The sequence below is a fragment of the Anser anser genome (genome assembly GCF_964211835.1).
Source record: "Anser anser genome assembly, chromosome: 1".
In the NCBI taxonomy this organism is placed as follows: Eukaryota; Metazoa; Chordata; class Aves; order Anseriformes; family Anatidae; genus Anser; species Anser anser.
Window position 1 is genome coordinate 213,934,925 of NC_139720.1, and position 17,514 is coordinate 213,952,438.

A 17,514-nucleotide genomic window follows, 5' to 3' on the forward strand; every position below is an offset into this window, starting at 1 on the left:
GTCTCTTATCCCCGCAATTTTGCGTGCTGCGGAAAAAAAAACGGTGGTTGGAGGGAGAAACCCGGGGGGACGGTGGCGTCCCCAAGTTTTCCCGGACAAAGGAAAGGCGCCGGGGGGGTGACGCCGGGCTCGGGCTACGCCACGCCGCCCGGACCCAGGAGAGGGCGCAAAATCTTCAGGTTTGGAGAAAGCGCAAAAACTTCGCGTTTTGAGAAATGTCTGCGGGGAGGCGGCGGGGCTGGGGGGGACGGGGAGCGCTGCCCAGCGCTGCCCGGCCCTGCCGCGGGGACACCCTGCCCCAAAAAGCTCTGCAAAAGGCCCCAAGGATGTTCAATAAAGGCAGAAAAGAACGTATTTTGTATTTTCCCATGAGCGCGGATGGCCCCAGGCTGCCTTCATGGAGTGTGCAAGCAGCCTGGGTGCCTCGGAGGGGTTTGGGAACACCGTAGGGACACCCCAAACTGGGGTAGGGGCATCCAGGACATCCCAAAGAGGTCCAGGAGGTAGAATCGCCAATTCTGGGGTGCTTTCAAGGCACTTGGAGCTCAGTTTTTCCACTTTTGTTCTGCCTGGCCTTGGGGGTCTTCTCCCTCCTGCCAAGCCCCATCAGTGGGTCCCTTGGTGCCAGCAGGCCCCGAAGCCACGGTGATGGGCACACCTCGGGGATGGGGCAAGGAGGGCTCTTCCCTAAATCCTGTCCCAAATGCCCGTGACAGCGCAGGGACGTCATCAGCAGGCCCAGGAGACACCCAGCCCTGGGGGCAGCGGGGCAGGAAGGTGGTGGGAGGGAAGGGAGAGCTGGGGAAGGAATCCACAGCTTTGCCAGAGGCACTTTTTATTCTTGAAAAAAATGCATTTATGGGGGTTTTGTGCCCCTGGGACAGAGATAGCAGCGTCCTTTACATGGTGCAGCCCTGCTAAGCAGGGTCATCCCATTCATTTTCGGTTCCCCAGTGATCAATCTGCTGTGTTTTTTGGGGGAAACGGGCTTATTGCCTGCACTGATGACCCAAAAAGTAAGGAGAAAAACTTTCAGCGGGGCACTGAGCTGCTGGGGTGCCTGGGGAGGTGGGGACGGGGTGCCCGGCCTTGGATGAGCCACAAAGTGTGGCTGGAGAGACCCAGGTGGAGAAAAGGGAAAGGGGCTCTCCCCTCCAGCTCAGAGTGACCCAGAGTCACATCCTTATCCTGTTTCCCAACCAAAAGAAAATCAAATAAACACCAAAAGCTGGGGGGGGATGGAGATGGGGGATGTGGGGAGCCTGGTGCTCAGCCTGAGCAGCTCTGTGCCACTTTCCCTTCCCTTCCCTTCCCTTCCCTTCCCTTCCCTTCCCTTCCCTTCCCTTCCCTTCCCTTCCCTTCCCTTCCCTTCCCTTCCCTTCCCTTCCCTTCCCTTCCCTTCCCTTCCCTTCCCTTCCCTTCCCTTCCCCTTTTTCTCCCTCCTCTCCTCCTTCTGCTGCTGCTCTTGCAAAAAAAAAAAAAAAAAAAAAAAAAAAAAAAAAAGCCCAAAAGGGCCACTGCCACCATCCCCCTCTCCGGGAGGAGGAAACCCCGCCTCTCGGGGAAAGTTTATTTGAATGCAACAAATAAAAAAGAAGGGGGCGAGGGAAAAAAAAAAAGAGGGAGGGAGGAAAGAAAGTAAAAAAAAAAAAAAAAAGGAGAGAAAACAAAGCGGGCGTGATGAAGCCCGCTGGCAGCCCGGAGGAGGAGCGGGGCCGGGCGGTGCCTGCGGCGGGGGGCAGCGGGGCCGGGGCTGCCGGCGGGGCCAGGGGGCGGGCGGAGGCGGCGGCGGGGGGGGGCACACAATGGCGGAGGGGGGCAGCGGCCGGGCCTCCTCCTCCTCCTCCTCCTCGCAGCCTTCGTCGTCGTCCTGCCGCTGCTCCTCTTCCTCGTCGCTTTTTTCCCCGGGCAGCCAAGTTTTTCCGGCGCGCGGCTTGGCCCCGTCGGTTCGGCAGCTCTCGCTGCGTTTCGGCCGCTTGGAGCCCCCGGGCCCGGCCCATGCGGGGCCGCCGCCTCCTCCTCCTCCTCCTCCTCCTCCTCCTCCTCCTCCTCTTCCTCCTCCTCCTCCGCCGCCGCCTCGGGGGCCGGCGCTGAGCGCGGAGCCGCGCTGGCCCAGCGTCCCGGCGATGCGCAAACTCTTCGGCGAGAGCGGGCGGCAGCCCCCGGGGGCCGGCAACGGGATCGGGACCGGCAACGGAGCCGGGAACGGGATCGGGACCGGCAACGGGGCCGCCAACGGCAACGGGACCGGGAGCGGCCGGGGAACGCCGCCGCCGCCGCCGCCCCGCAGCCGCGTCCCGCACCCGGCGCTGCGGGCGCCCCGCGGGGCTGCGCCGGGGCCCGGCCCGCATTCCTGGCATAGCTCGGCCCGCCCGGCCTCCTCCTCCTCCTCCTCTTCGCCCTCCTCTTCCTCGCCCCGCAGCCGGGGCTCGCCGGGCAGCGAGGGCGAGGGGCTGCTGCGAGCCCCCGGCCGCCAAGGGGACGGCGAGGGCCCGACCAAGTCGGGGACCCGGCAACCGCTGGCCCCCGCGGCCCCCGTGGTGGCCCGGGTGGCCAAGGTGAGCATCCTGCCCTTTGGCAGCCCCGCCGGGAGCCGCTACTCCAGCACGGAGACGCTGAAGGAAGAGGAGCAGCCGGGCAGCTGTTGGGTCCTCCACGGCGGCCGCCGCTCGCCCGGCTTCGGGCCGAGCGATGGCGTGGCTTGGGGACAGCCCCAGGCTCGTGTCCGGGCCAAGGTGCCACCGGGCATGGCCAAGGCGAGGCCGGATTTGGGGAGCGACGGCCCGCAGCTGGCTGGGGAGCGGGCCGAGCACCGCAAGTCCTTGTCCAACCCCGACATCGCCACCGAGACGCTGACGCTCCTCAGCTTCCTCAAGTCGGACCTGTCGGAGCTGAAAGTGAAGAAGAAAGGGGTGAGGATCGGCCTCGCCGAGGGGGGCTGCGATGTCCCCCCACCGGCTGGCACGCGGGACCACGGCGCCGCTCAGCCCCCCAGCCGCTGGGCGCCGGGCGAGCGGCCCACACTGAAGGACCTGACGGCCACGCTGCGCCGCGCCAAGTCCTTCACCTGCTCCGAGAAGTCGGGGACGCGCCGGCTCTTCCTGCAGAGCACCATGAAGCAGAGCTCCTCCGAGCTCCTCCTGGCCACCGCTGGCAGCCACGAGGCGGCAGCTCCAGCTGGCGGGCGGCGGGGGGATGAGGACGCGCTGCCCATGGTCATCCAGGACCAGTACATCCAGGAGGCCAGGCAGGTCTTTGAGAAGATCAGCAGGATGGGTTCCCAGCAGGACTATGGCTTGGCGGCCGAGCAGAAGGACAGTGGAGGTGTGGAGGGCGTCGGGGAGGTGGCACCCATGGGGACAGACATGGCCCTTCGGGGACAGGTGGAGAGCATGCGGCGGTTGAAGGAAGTGGAGTTGGAGAACTCTCGAAGGAAATCAGTGGAGGAGTTGCTGGGTCACGAGTCGAGCGTGACGGACGAGGGCATCGTCACCGAGCCGGAGCCGGGGCCCACTGGGGTGGCCTTGGGGGACTTGCATGAGGCCGTGGCCGCCTGGCAGTTGCCTGATGCTGCTGAGACTGCAACCGAGCCGCCGCTGCCCCCGGCTCAGGCCATGGCACTGGAAGACGTCCCTGTGGCAGGCAAAGCCCAAGCGCCGCTGGAGGCCCCGAGCACCCCCAGCAGCTTGCGGCGCCGGCGGAAATTCCCCTCGGTGGGCACCAACGGGGCCGACAGCGGCATCGGGGAGGGTGGCGGTGAGCCCTACCGCTCCCTGAGCGACCCCATGCCCCACCGGCGATGCCCAGTGGCGGAGGAGGCAAAGAATTTCTCCGTCGACAGCAACCTGCTGGGTTCGCTGAGCGCCAAGGGGGGCATCCCCCAGCCCGCGGCCATCGCGCTGGCCGGCCACGCGGGCAGCGCAGGCAGCGACCTGTCCCTGGGCAGCGACGGGCTGCGGGACTACAGCAGCCTCATCCAGACCATCGTCAGCCAGCCCGGCGCAATGGACAAAGTCATCGACGAGAAGGGCAACGGCAAGACCATCAAGAAGAAGTCGCTGAGCGACCCCAGCCGGCGCGGCGAGCTGCCGGCCGGCGCCTTCGAGGGTCCCGGCGAGGTCATCAGCGAGCTGGAGGGCAGCATCCCGCCGTCCAGCAGCGAGCCCATCCTCTCGGAGCAGAGATCTGCGCCGGCGCGTCCCCAAGGACACGAAGGCTACGGCTTCGACCCCAAGCTTGCCGAGGTGCTGTCCCCCCGCGGCGCCCGGCGCAGCTCCAAGAAGCGCTCCAGCCGCGCGTCCCACCAGGAGAACCAGCCTCCACCAGTGCCCCCCAGCCTCTCCAGGGTGGCCCGCCCGGCCACCAAGCACGTGCGCCACACCAGCGAGCCCGCCACCTTCATCCCCATCTTGGTCCCCGAGCCGCACGCCGGCCACCATGCCCACCTCCCCATGCCGGATGCCACCCGCTTGCCCGTCAAGTCCTTCCCTGCCCCGCAGCCGCCGTCGCTGGAGGATGTCACCAAGCGGTACATGCTAGCCCTCAACTCCAGTGACACGTCCCCCAGCCCCGGGGATGGACCCCGCTCTTCGCCCGTGACGCCCACCGCCCCGGAGCCCGCCCGGTGCCCGCGGCAGCCCGAACCCAGGAGCAAGCCCCAAGTGGTAAGTGCCCTTCTTGCCCCAAAACCCCGCTGTTTGGCTTTGTGGGGACTGTCCCCTCTGCGTGGCGGGGGTGTTTCGGTGTCTCCTCCCCACTGCATGGCCCTTTTGGGGACCAAAGTTCACGCGGAGAAGCGCTGCTGGATGGCCCAGAGCAGGGGCCGGCCCTTTCTGGTGCTGAGGGTGGTCCTTGAGGGATCCACCCCCAGAAGTAGGTGCTTTTGGGGTGGAAACCAAGCAATTTCTGGGTCAAACAGCACCAAACGTCCAGGGAAGGCAGTTCTCCTGCCTTCCTGGTGCGTTTCCCAGCAATGCTCTATGGGGTTCCCAGAAACAGGTGTGCTCTTGACCGGCGACGGGTGATTTTTTGCCTAAAATGCTGAACCAGAAGTTGCTTTTTCTATGGCAGGGGGCTTAAATTATAATATATTCCCCATGTTCTGCCCGGGTGGAGCATACCAGCACTTTCTGACCCCAAAATGCCATGTCTTGCAGTTGTTCCCTGTGGACATGTGCTGAACGGGAGCAAGTGTGTCTTTTCCCCTAAAACTTTTCAGCTCGAGGCTTGTGGTGACCGTGCTGAGGTTTATGGCTTATCAGAAAAGTGCACTTTAAAAACTAAGGGAAAAGGGGGGGAAAAAGTGTTTGTAAAGGTTTTATTACCACATTTAATTAATGCTGCTCCCGGTGGGCTCAGGGGGACAGGTTTTGGGGAAAAAGGCGTTTTGCTTTCTCCGGGGGTCAGCTTTGGGGTCACTGGCTTTGGGGTCTTCCCTGCTCGCCAGTGCAAGCGGGGACACAGGAGCACGGATGGGGGGAACGAAGCTGCTGGAAAAGCGATGCCATGCTCACAAGCGCCGCCGCCTCCCGCGCCCACTGGGCTTTTAATAACTCAGCACAAGTCCCCGTGGGCTGATGTCCCCGCGCGGCGCCGGGGCGAAGCCCAGAAATACCCGTGGGGGCCGAATCCCATTTTGGTGGCGATTTATGGTGGCCAGGAGGCCGGGATTGTGAGAGTCCCCTGCAAAGCCTCCGGAAGCCAAATGAGAAGTGCCTGGGCAGCATAACCCTTCCTGGCCGGGCTGAGATGTGGAGCGGGGATATTTATCCGTGGTGCATGTGCATGCACAAAATTCGGGTGTTTTGCCCATCCTCATCCCCGAGCAGCTCCAAATTGAATGTTTTGGGGTCTCACTGGGTTTTGTTGGGGCTGAATCCCCTCTCCAAGCGCCCGTGTTGGCCCAATCCTGTGGATCTTGGTGGCACTGCAATAAGGGCTGTGATAAGGGATTGGGGACTCGCCCCCGTTGCTGTGATGGAGCATCTCGGCCACGGCATCTCCCCAGTGTCTTCTCAGCAAATCCCAAGGGGATGGTTTGGCCTCGGGATGGCAAAGCGCTGGACAGGATGCTCCATCCCCGTGGTGCCGGGGTTGGAGGGCTCCCCGCATCCTCCCAAGCAGGGGGGGACACCAGGGGATGTAGGATTTGCCGATCCCGCTGCTGTCCCACAGACCCGTCCGTGCCACGGCCCCGCGCTGGGATGGAGCTGCAGCGCCGGCTTTGATCCGTGCCCTAGGGCGAGGGTGGGTGATAACTCCCCGGCCCTTTATCAGCACCCATTTTCTGCACGATCCACCCTTTTCCGTGCAATGGGATGGGGGGGCTCTGCCCTCACCATCCCCCTGCCTCCTTCTCCAGCAGTTGGAAACGAGAGGAGAAAATCCAGTCCCGGTGTCTGGGTGGGTGCTGGGTGCCGCGTCACCTCCCAGCCCCGCAGATGGGTGCGGGTGGTTGCAGGCTGGGTTATTTTCCCAGCCCCAGGCTGCCGAAATAGCAGCTCGGCCGGCTCGCAGCTGCAAGGCGCCCTCTTTTTTGCACGCTCGTTTGCACAAAAACATTTTGGTGCGGAGTTGGTCGACGCCTCCGGCGCCGTTTGGAGGGAAGAGGAGCTGGAAGGGGGGCAAAATCCTGGGATAAAATCCACGCCGGGGGCAAAAAGGGGATCCCAGCACCCCGACTGCTTCGTCTTCCTCCTGCACATCCCCCTTGTCCGTCACCGCTGCAGCCGTCCAAGAGCAAGGAGCTTCGGGGAGATGCAGGAAGAGCATCCCCAGAAAGGGGTTTGGGGTAAAATTTTGCCCCGTTTTTGGCCAACGCTGATACGGAGCAAGTGCCTGGCGGGGCGAGGGTCTGCCTCCCAGGGGAGCGATTAATGGTTTGCGAGGGACTTGGAGATCTTGGGGCGAAAAGTGCCCCAAAAGGCGTCAAAAAAAAAAAAAGCATCAAGCGTGGCAGTTCCCGGCGCAGCTGGTCAGGAGCATCCGAACCGATTTTGGGCTCATTTTAGGTGGATTTTCCCCCAGCCTACCAAATCCAGCACCAGCCCCGAGCAGCTGGGAGCCCAGTTTGGCTCAGCATCACCTCGAGGACGTGGGACACGGAGGGGCCGGACCCCCCTGTGGATGCTCCTCACCTTGCCTGAACCCGCCGGACTCGGCACCGAGGGGGCGAATTTCTCCTTTTAAGGGCAAGGCTGCAGCTGTATCTTTGAATCTCTCTCCTGCCTTCGGCTTTCTTTGTGCCGCAGCCATAAGAGAACTTAAACCCGTATTTTATTTCCCCTTTGATTTATTGGAGAGCGGAGCTGGGATGTTTTACTTCAGATGGCACCAGCTGTGGCCGGGGGGAGGCGAGGGGGACCGAGTTGCTCTCGTTACAGGGCAGAGCACCAAAGGCCGGATATAACCTGGGACCGAGCGGAGATTTACACGTTCCTGGACCTTCAGAGAAGAAATTATCTTTATTTTTTATTTATTTCCCCCCGCCTGGGCTCTGGCTTGCAGCAGCGCCATGAGGCTGATCCTCTGCTCGATGACATTGTCGGCTCCACGGGGACTTTGGGGCATCCGAAGCGCTCGGCAGTGCGTCGTGCCATCTGTCCGTCCCGGCATCCATCTCCAGGGAGTAACAGTGGGATCCGGCAGTCCTGCAGCGTTATTCCCCTGAGATATCCTCCCGGTTTGCAGCCCTGCCTGCTCCTGGTTCATTAGGACTTGCAGTTAACGAACCTAACGCTCTCCTCCCGTTGAGGTCTGGATGCGCGAGTTCTCCCCGCGGTGCCCGGTGGAGGTGAGGATGCTGGCACCGTGCGGAGACAGCGAGGTCCCCAGGTGGCCAGAGGCACAGGATAAATCCACCCCTGCGCTCCCAGCCTCGCCATGGGCTCAGCACCCACTTTAATCCACGCTGGGTTTGATGCTCACCATCCAGGATCCCCCTCGAGCGCCTTCGGCAGGGCTGCAGGCTCGGCGCACCGCGTGCCCAACCATTCCCAACACTACCAGAGCTGTTTTTTTTAATTTTCCCCCAACTTATTTGTCATACACGGGGCAAGGAGAGGGCACAGACATCCAAAAAATCCCAAGCAAAACACGGACCAAATCCCTCCGGCTGCTCGCAGCGCGGCAAAACCCAACCTTTACCCAAAGAGCCCCCCCGGCTCCTTGCTGCACCGGTGATTCGGAGCGGGGCAGCGCCGCTGTGCCGGCTTTTTCCCGGGCTGCGTGTGCCGGCGGGTGGCTGTAACGTGCTGTTCTCCCTCGGCAGCAGGACTGTTTGTCCTGGGAGCCTTCCAGCGTTTCTCCGTGGGGCCGGAGCCGGCCAAGGCGTCCCTGGTGCCGAAGAGCTCCTCCGGCCGCGCTCGAAACCTGGGCACGAGGCTTTTATCCTCCCTGTGCCGTGCGTCCCGCAGCAAAACCCTTTCGCAGCGTGGAGGCTGCGGGAAGAAATGCTACTTTCAAGGGAGAAAGAAAAAAAAGAAATGCGTCAAAAGGAAAAGAAAAAGGAGTTTTTCTGGCTCCACCGAGCCCGGCGGCGTCTCGTGAGCCGCCGGGACGGGTGGCACACGTGTGCGCACACCCATGCACACGCGTGTGCAGCGCCCTGGGGGGGTGGAAAATTAGGTATGTTTGCTGCTACGCTCTGTTTGTTGACTTAGCAGCCGTCGGATTAAAGAGGAAAATATTGACATAAATATAGCACCTCGCAGGATCGGACAAGTCATGGGAACGTGGCCCCGGAGCGGCCTGGCCGCTGCCTTCCCCACCTGCTGCTCCCCACCGGGGACGGGATGGAGGGAGCCAAAAATGCTGATTTCTTCCCCCAAAAGTGGACAGGGAGCAGATTTGGGGCTGGCGGAGGGGGAAGCATGGTGTAAAGGTGGTTGCATTGGGGTTTCGGCAGGCTGGGGGGATTGGAGCATCCTTTGGCCTTGTTACACCCTCGGGAACATCCTCGTCCCATGCAGCAGCCACGAGTTTATCCCCCTCTGGGGACGGCTCTGTCCCATCGGGGGCTTTTTGCTTTTTTTCTGAGTGCAGGGGCGAGGCGTGAAGGTGGTCCTGGGGAAAAACAAGCAGGGATTTGCAGCAAAAGGCACAAAAAGTCCTCTTGACGTTGTCCCACCGGTAACGTTTCCTCCCTGGAGTTCGGCACCGGGCACCCGTTCGTCCCCCTTCTCCCTTTCCCCCGCCTCCCTCCTCGCCGATCTCCATAGAAACCAGGTTTTGGGCCACGGCTGGGAGTTTTCTCGGGTTTTGGCGTTTCTGGAAATCTATAATTAAACGGCCGGGGTTGGGAGGGGAGGGGCGGGTGAATCTCTGTTTTCCTCTCCCCAGCGCCAAGGGCTCGCCTGAATCTTATCCTGGCTCTTTTCCAGGGGAAACTGAGGCACGGGAAGGGCTGACGTGGGGCCGTGCAGCCCCCTGGCATCCCACCTCATGGCTTATAGGATGGAGCCCCATATTCCCCGCCGGCGAGCCCTAACGAAGCATCCCTAACGAGGAGGCAGAGAGCTTCAGACTATTTTTACCCCCGTAGCCGATATTCCCGTGGCCATGTGGTTTTGGGATGGCGAAGGGAGCTGTATTTTGGGATTGCTGCGGTTGGTTTGTGCCTGCGCCAGCAGGCACAGCCTGTAGGGACACCAGCTCGGGAAGGGTGGCTTGTCACCCTTTGGGGACATCAGCATAGAGGGACCTGTGGGGTCTGGGGGCTTTGGGGACGTGCATTTTGGGGTTTGGGATGTGCTGACCCAGAGACCAGAGAGCACGTCTGGTGTCACCCCCTCCTCATTGTCCCTTGTCCCCCATGCACAGCGCAGACCCATCACTCCCACCCTATTTGCACCCCGCCGTCTGCAGCTCACCAGTGCCTGTGCTCCCTGTAATTAAAGCCTGTAATTAATTAGGAAAAGAGCTCTGAAGGGTGATGGGTGGCTCTCGGGCTGGGTCGCAGCCACCCCTTGTGCCTGATGGATGCAGGGGCCAGGATCCGGCCCTGGAGCGAGAGGGTTAGCACCAGGCTGGGCCCCGTGCCGGGGGCTGGCCTTGGCCCGCGGCCGCGCACCCAAAGGTCAGGCTCCTGGCACGAAGCCCCGATTCTGCAGCGAGGGTGGGAGGCTGGGCCGGGAGGGGGCTCCGCTTCCAGCCCCACCGAGCAGCCCCCGGCCCCGTGCCAGTGCTGGGGGACACGTGTAGGGAGGCACGGGGACGTCCCCCGGTGCTGGGGGGCACGGGGATGGGGGCATCCTTGGTGCTGGGGTGCACAGGGAGGGGTGCACAGGGAGGTTTGCTGTGCTGGTTTGCACATGCAAGGGTGCACGGGGAGATTCGCTTTGCTGGTTTGCACGTGCTGGGGTGCATGGGGAGATGCAGGGGTGCTAAAGGACATCCCCAGACGTGCTGTCCATGAGCATCAGGGACAGGGACATCCCTGGTGCTGGTACGTGCATCCCTGCACAGGGAGATCCGTAGTGCTGGGGTGCACATGCAAGGGTGCACGGGGAGATCAGGTGTGCTGATTTGCCTGTGCAACAGTTTATGGTGAGGTTTGTGGTGCTGGTTTGCACGTGCAAGGGTGCACGGGGAGGTCTCTGGTCCTGGTTTGCACGTGCAGGTGTGCACAGGGACACCCCCGGTGCTGGGGTGCACGTGCGCAGGCAGATCTGTAGTGCTGGTGTCCATGTGCAAGGGTGCACGGGGACTTCCCTGGTGCTGGGGTGCACCTGCAGGGGTGCACAGAGATGTTCCCCGTCCTGCTGCCCATGTGAATCCCCATACGGAGAAATTCCTGGTGCTGGTGTGCTCGTGTGTCTGTGCAAAGGAAGACTCCTGGTGCTAAGGTGTGTGTGCAAGGGTGCACAAGGACAGCTGCACTGGTTTGCACGTGCCGGGGTGCACAGGGAGGTTTCACGGTGCGGGTTTGCACACGCAGAGGTGCACGGGGGGACACAGGGCTGTACCGTGGCCGTGCACGCTCTGCATTTCTGGGCACCCTGCCTGCGTGTGTATACAAAGAGCCGTGCCTGGGCTTTTCCATGCAAAACCGCATGCAGCCGAAGCGTTCTGTGAGCTCCCGTGGCTCTTGGGTGGTTTCCCGTGACTGAGGGAGCAGAGTGGTGATGTGCCTGGGCCTCTGCTCGTTTTCAAGACCCAACATCTGCCCCAAGCCCCATCCTCCTTGAGCTCCTCATCCTCCCCCGGCTCCTCGTCCTCCTCGAGCCCCACAACCTGCCCAGCACAGCCCCACCACCATAGGCAGCACCTGGCCAGTCCCAACGGCACCGGTGCAGCGCCAACCTTGGAGTCCAGTCAGGGACTTCTCCTAAATTCAGGTGCAAGAGGGGGTTTCTGGTTTGTTCCCCAGCTCGGTCTGTGGGTGGAGAAAGTGGTGTCATTGCACAAGGTGCGATGGAAGGTTCCTTCCTTCCTTCGTTCCTTCCTTCGTTCCTTCCTTCGTTCCTTCCGTCCTTCCTTCAGTCCTTCCGTGCTTCCGCCCTTCCGTCGTTCCGTCCTTCCTTCCGTCCTTCCTTCCATCCTTTCATCCTTCCTTCCTTCCTTTCTTCCACCCCCCCCACCTAGCCATCTCCATCAGTCTCCATCCACCTGTCTCCATTCATGTCATTCATCCATCTGTTCATCTCCATCCATCCATTCATCTCCATCCACTTATCTCCATCTGTACATACGTCTCTGTGCATCCATCTCCATTCATCCATCCGTCCATCCATCCATCCACCCATCCATATATCTCCATCTCCATTCTTATCCATCCATCCATCCACCTCCACCCATCCCCATCCATCCATCCATCCATCCATCCCCATCCCCATCCCCCCATCCATCCATCTCCAGCCATCTCCATCCTTATTCATCCATCTCTCCATCCATTCCCATCCATCCATCCATCTCCATCCATCTCCACCCATCTCCATCCATCCATTTCCATCCACCAATCCATCCATCTCCATCCATCTCCATCCTTATCCATGCATCCATCAATCCATCCATTCATCTCCATCTACATTAGCCATCCATCTCCATCCATCCATCCATCTTCACCCATCTTCATCCTTATCCATCTCCATCCATCCATCCATCCATCCATCCATCCATCCATCCATCCCTACATCCATCCATCCACCCATCCTTCCATCCATTTCTTATCCATCCATCCATCCCTCTCCACCCATCTCCATCCTTATCCATCTCCATCCACCCATCCATCTCCATTTCCTTCTCCACTCATCCATCCATCAATTCATCTCCATCCATCCATCCTTACCCATCCACCCATCTCCATCCATCTCCATCCATCCCATCCATCTCCATCCATCCATCCATCCATCCATCCATCCATCCATCCATCCATCTCCACTCACCTCCATCCTTATCCATCTCCATCCGTCCATCCATCCATCCACCTCCCTCCATCTCCCCCACCTCCACCCTCCCACCCCCCCACCTCCCTCCCTTACCCCTTCCCACCACCCCCAGCCCCTCCATGCCCCACGGGCACGCTTTGCAGGGCATCCACGCTCCACCTTCCCCGACAGCAGAAGCTGAAGGCACCAAGCCTGGCGTGCAGAGCCAGACCCACAGGAGCTGTGATTTCCACCATGCTCTTTCCAGGCCAGGACGTGTCCGGAGAAGAACACGGGTCGCTTCCACCCCCGCTCCCCCCAGCCCGGCTCTTTTTAAAGCTCCGATGTTTGGTCCCGGTGGGGCTGTTTCTCCGGGCTCTCTTGGTTTCCATGGCGAGGATGGGTGAAGAATTTCAAAGGGAAAGGCTCCAGTAAATGAACTCTCTCTATAAATAGCGTGTTTGCTTTTGGGTCTTTGGGAACCGCGGCCTGGCCAATCGGAGGGAGAGCGAAAATCAGCATCTGGGTAAAAATATTCCAGCGGCTCGCGCCTCGGTGCTGGAGGAGAGGGTGCAGAGCTGCTCACCTTCGGGGTCCTGCCCAGCCTCCCAGTCCCTGCCTGCACCAGCTACTGGGACCAGTCGCCCCGTGGCTGTGGTCAGGACCAGTGCTAACCCCAAGCTGCGTCCCCCCAGAAGTCTTACACCGATACCCATATTCATTTTAAGTTGAATCCCTACAATTTTAGGGCTGGGGGTGCCGATGAGGGCATCAGGCTGGGGAGACCGCTCATCCTGCCACGTCCCTCAGCCCCTGCACCCCGGTGCTCGTCACTTTTTGGGAACAGGGGTGCCTCGATGCCACCGGTCACCCCACCGCTGACATCCGAGCCACCAGGGAACCCCACAAGGACTTGGCATCGGGGCAGGGATGTGCTGGGGAAGGGACATCCACGGCGCTGCGTGGTGGCATCACCCATCGGGTCCCTTCTGGAGGAGCCGTGGGACCAGCAGGAGACTGGCAGCTGGACCAGTGAGGGGACAGCGGTGGGACGGACGGGGGGACAGCCCAGCAGCGTGGCTCGAGCAGGACTGGTTAATATTTCCCTGGCAGGGCCGCAGGGTTGCTATTTGTGACCGCACGTTCCCCGGCCCGCTGGTACTCTCCAAAGAAAACAAGCAGGGAGTTGTTTGCATGGGAAGATTGGCATCTCCCGGCCCGGGATATGGTTTCCTGCTTTTTTTAGCCGGGATAGCAGGAGACTCGACGGCCTGCCCTGATTTGGCATCCTTCTTCTTGCTTTTTTTTTTCCTTTTTTTTTTTTTTTTAACGGGTTTCATCCTGACCCCCCGGCTGCGATCCTGTCGCTATCGGTCGGGGACCGCACGCAGCAGGAGCCGGTGCCGCGCACGGGGGGGAACGCGGCGGTGCTTTTCGCTCTCGCTTTTCGGTTGCCCCAAAGCCCCGCTGCGATGGGATGTAGATGGCTCAGAGCCTCGGGGACCAGAGACGGGGGCCGCCCCCCGGCCGCCCGCGCCCGCCGCAGGTCAGTAGATGCCTCAGCACCCTTATCTCACCCCCCCCCAACCCCCCATGATGTGACAATGACACGCCGGGGAAGGCGTCACCTCTCGCCCCGCCGTGACGCGGCGCGTGCTGTGGGCGGTCCCGTGCTCCCCCCCAAATTCCTCCTCCACCAACCCCCCAGCACCATCTCCCCGCCGTGGCCATGCTGTGCCAGGGGACCTGTTGTGGTCTGGGGGGCTGAGGGGCTCGGGGTGGCCGCGGGGCGCCGGTGGTGCTGGGGGTGGTGGCAGGAGGGGTTCAGCTGAGGGCTTCTCCTGGTGGCTGTGGGGTGGCCATGGTCAGGGCAGGAGGACATGTGTGAGGCTAGGGTAGGGGCAGGGCAAGGTCTGCTTGGGGCTTCGGGGTGTCCGTCAGGTCCTGGTGGCTTCTGGGTGCCCATCAGCTCCTTAGTGCCCATCAGGTCCTGGTGGCTCCTGGGTGCCCATCAGCTTCTGGGTGCCCATCAGCTTCTGGGTGTCCATCAGCTCCTGGTGGCCCTTGGGTGCCCATCAGCTCCTGGGTGCCCCTGGACACCTGGTGGCTCTTGGGCGCCCATCAGCTCCAGGGTGCCCATCAGGTCCTGGTGGCTCCTGGGTACCCATCAGCTTCTGGGTGCCCATCAGCTTCTGGGTGCCCATTAGCTCCTGGTGGCCCTTGGGTGCCCATCAGCTCCTGGGTGCCCCTGGACTCCTGGTGTCTCTTGGTTCCTGGGTGTCCATCAGCTCCTGGTGACTCTTGGGTGTCCATCAGCTCTTGGGTGTCCATGGACACCTGGTGGCTCCTGGGTGTCCATCAGCTCCTGAGTCCCATCAGCTCCTGGTGGCCCTTGGGTGCCCGTCAGCTTCTGGGTGCCCATGGATTCCGGGGTGCCTGTTAGCTCCTGAGTGCCCAGCAGCTCTTAGTTACCCACCAGCTCCTGGGTGTCTATCAGCTCCCTGGTCGCTGCTGGCTCCTGGTGCCCCTGGTCTGCTAGGTCCCCATGGACTCCTGGATGTCTTTTGGATTTTGGGTGCCCATCAGCAGCCCCTGGGTGCCCATGGACTCCTGGTGCCCCTTTCCTCCTGCGTGCCTCTTGGTTCTTGGGTGTCCATCAGCTCCTGGCTGCTCCTGGGTAACTCCTGGTGCCCATCAGCTCCTGGGTACCAGGCTGGGACCCTCCTGGGACCCCCAGGTTTCCTCGCACCCTCCTCCCCAGGCACACTGCCCCATGCCACCACGCACCCAGGCCGTGTTTTACCCACGTGTGCCAGCAGGAAGGGACAGGACCAGCACCCAGCGCTGCTCCGGGGGGGGTGGCACCGGGGTGAGACGCATCCCATTGCACGGGGCAGAGGAGGATGCTCACAGGGTACCGGGGATGCAGGGTGCTGTGCCGGGTCCCTGCACCAACCCAGGAGCCGAGGCAGGGCTCAGCGATGAATTTTAGGGGGGGGTCAACACCGGAGCTGCCCCTTGTCTGGCGGGTCGGGGCCGAGGGAGCCCGGTCGGGCGCCGTTCGGGGCCGGAGGCGGCAGGGGGGGAGCGGGGCCGTGTTGTTGCAGTCTGACCTAAGCATCTGGAAAGCAGCGCTCTTGGGCTCTGGCCTGCGTGACTAAAACTTGAGGCAAAAACCTTCCATATTTGGTGAAAGGCGCTCTAGGGCCCGGCAGCCCTCGCCCCCTGCGGCACGCTTAACCCTCTGGGCGCCCCTCCGGCCCCGGCCGCGCCGAGGGGGCTGGCGTGCAGGGAGTTTTGCGGGGGCTCGGCGTGGTGGGGAGAAATGCCGGGGATATAAAAAGGGACGAGCATCGCGGAGTGGCTGGGAGGATGGTATGGGATGGAGCCTGGATTTGGGATGGAGCCTGGATTTGGGGATGGAGCAGCGGTCCTGGCATGGGTACGGCACAGGAGGATGCCCCGGGATGCGCCGAGTTTTGGAGAGGGGCAGGAGAACCCCTCGCGTCCCTTCCCAGCAAGGCAGGCCCTGATTTCAATTAAAACCACGTGGGAAAAGCCCTGCTGCCCCGCCGCGTGTTTGCCTGATGAGTTTTTGTTCCTTCGGGAAATGAGCCTCCCTCCTTCTCCCCGGCCCCATCCCAGCTCACCGGGGTGGCGCGGGGTGCTCAGCGCCCTTCCTCACATCCCGGCAAAATTGCTCCATCTCCTTTTTTTTTTTATTATTATTTTATTTTTTAAATTCTGGCTTTTTCTCACACTTAAAAAGAAAAATGACGGCCGGGCCATGTCCTCCTGGGATGAATCACCGTAGTCCAGCAGTCAAAGAAGGGAAAGAGCAGCTAAGCCAGCCCCTCCGGCCTCCCTCATTAATGCGAGCTCCTTCCCCGCGATTTATGGCCGGGGATCACATGGGCCTTGCCGGGAAAGCGGCGCTTTTTCCGCCTACCGCCGACAACTGCAATCCCTTCTTTCTGGTAAAGGGGACGCCGAGCCCAGGCACGAGCCTCCTGGAGGGCCGCGGGGCTTGGGAGGCGAAGGGAAGAGCCGCGTGGTTGGAGCTGAGCTGGGAAAAGAAGAAGCGGTGGAGATTTTTAACCAGGGCTCTGCCTGGGAAAAGGGGACAGGATGCGGGCTCGGGCTGCTCAGTGGGATTTCGGCAGCTGACCTCGCAGCACATCCATTTGCTGGTGAAGGGGCCGAAGCCACGCTGCTCCTCCTCCTCCTCCTCTTCCTCCTCCTCCTCCTCCTCCCGGCCCCGCTGCCGGCCGCGGAGCATCTCCGCACAAAAAAGCACCGCTCCCGGGAGCCTGGGAAAAACCACGGCCGAGAGGCAAAAGCAAACATCTCCAGCCCGAGGGCTTGCGAATAAACACGGGGGTATTATTAGTAACCCAGGCTGAGCCGAATCGGGGCTCCTGATTTATGCTCCCGGTTTCCTTTCAAGAAGTTTCGCTCCGCAAAAGCGCCTGGGATGTTTCTTACCCGTGGGAGAAAGGCGAGCGGCCGCCTCGGGGAGCGAAGGCAGCCCCCAGATGGAGAGTAGGGCCGTGTATGATGCTGGCCACCACCTTCCTGCCCCAATTCTGCGGCTTTTCACAGCAAAACACGCGGCCCCTCGTGCTCCCCATGAAGCCCCACGCCGCTGCCCCGTTGCTGCCTCCGGGAAACCCCATCCCGAGGAGAAGGGCCAGCGGAGGGCTGGGCTGGTTGCAGGGCTCACCTCGAAGGCTCCACAAAGCCCAATGAAACTTTCTGGTTCCGGGCATCCCAAGAGGAGGTAACGGGATTTTTCCGAGCGCTTTTCCTGCCAGAAACGGGGCGATGGAGGAAATACGGGATCGGACCTCATGGCAGCATCGTGAGCTATTTAGGTTTTCACGTCAGCCACATCACTGCAAACCGCCAGCCCCATAAACGGCTCATTTAATTAACTTTAAACTTTCCTCCAGAAAAATAAAACCAAAAAAAAACCTCCTCTGGCCTTCGGGTTAGCCTGAGAAACTGCCGGCGGAGAGGAGCGCTTGGCGGAGAACGCAGCGAGGGGTCGGCATCCGGACGGGGACAGAAACATTATTCAAAAATTAGGGCTGGGTGGTTGAAATCCCCTGGTGGAAACAAATTTGGCGCCTGGAGGTGCAGATTTGGG

General features: G+C 61.6%; 1 protein-coding gene across 1 annotated transcript in view; it reads left to right on the forward strand.

Moving 5' to 3' along the window:
* The first annotated feature begins 1,599 nt into the window (after positions 1 to 1,599).
* The window catches only part of ARHGEF17 (Rho guanine nucleotide exchange factor 17), a 37,119-nt gene continuing 21,204 nt past the window's right edge, over positions 1,600 to 17,514 (forward strand). Inside the window, exon 1 of the mRNA XM_083819516.1 lies at positions 1,600 to 4,664. Coding sequence (XP_083675642.1) covers positions 1,806 to 4,664 — 2,859 coding nt within the window. The 5' untranslated portion in view covers positions 1,600 to 1,805. The remainder of the gene's footprint in view (positions 4,665 to 17,514) is intronic.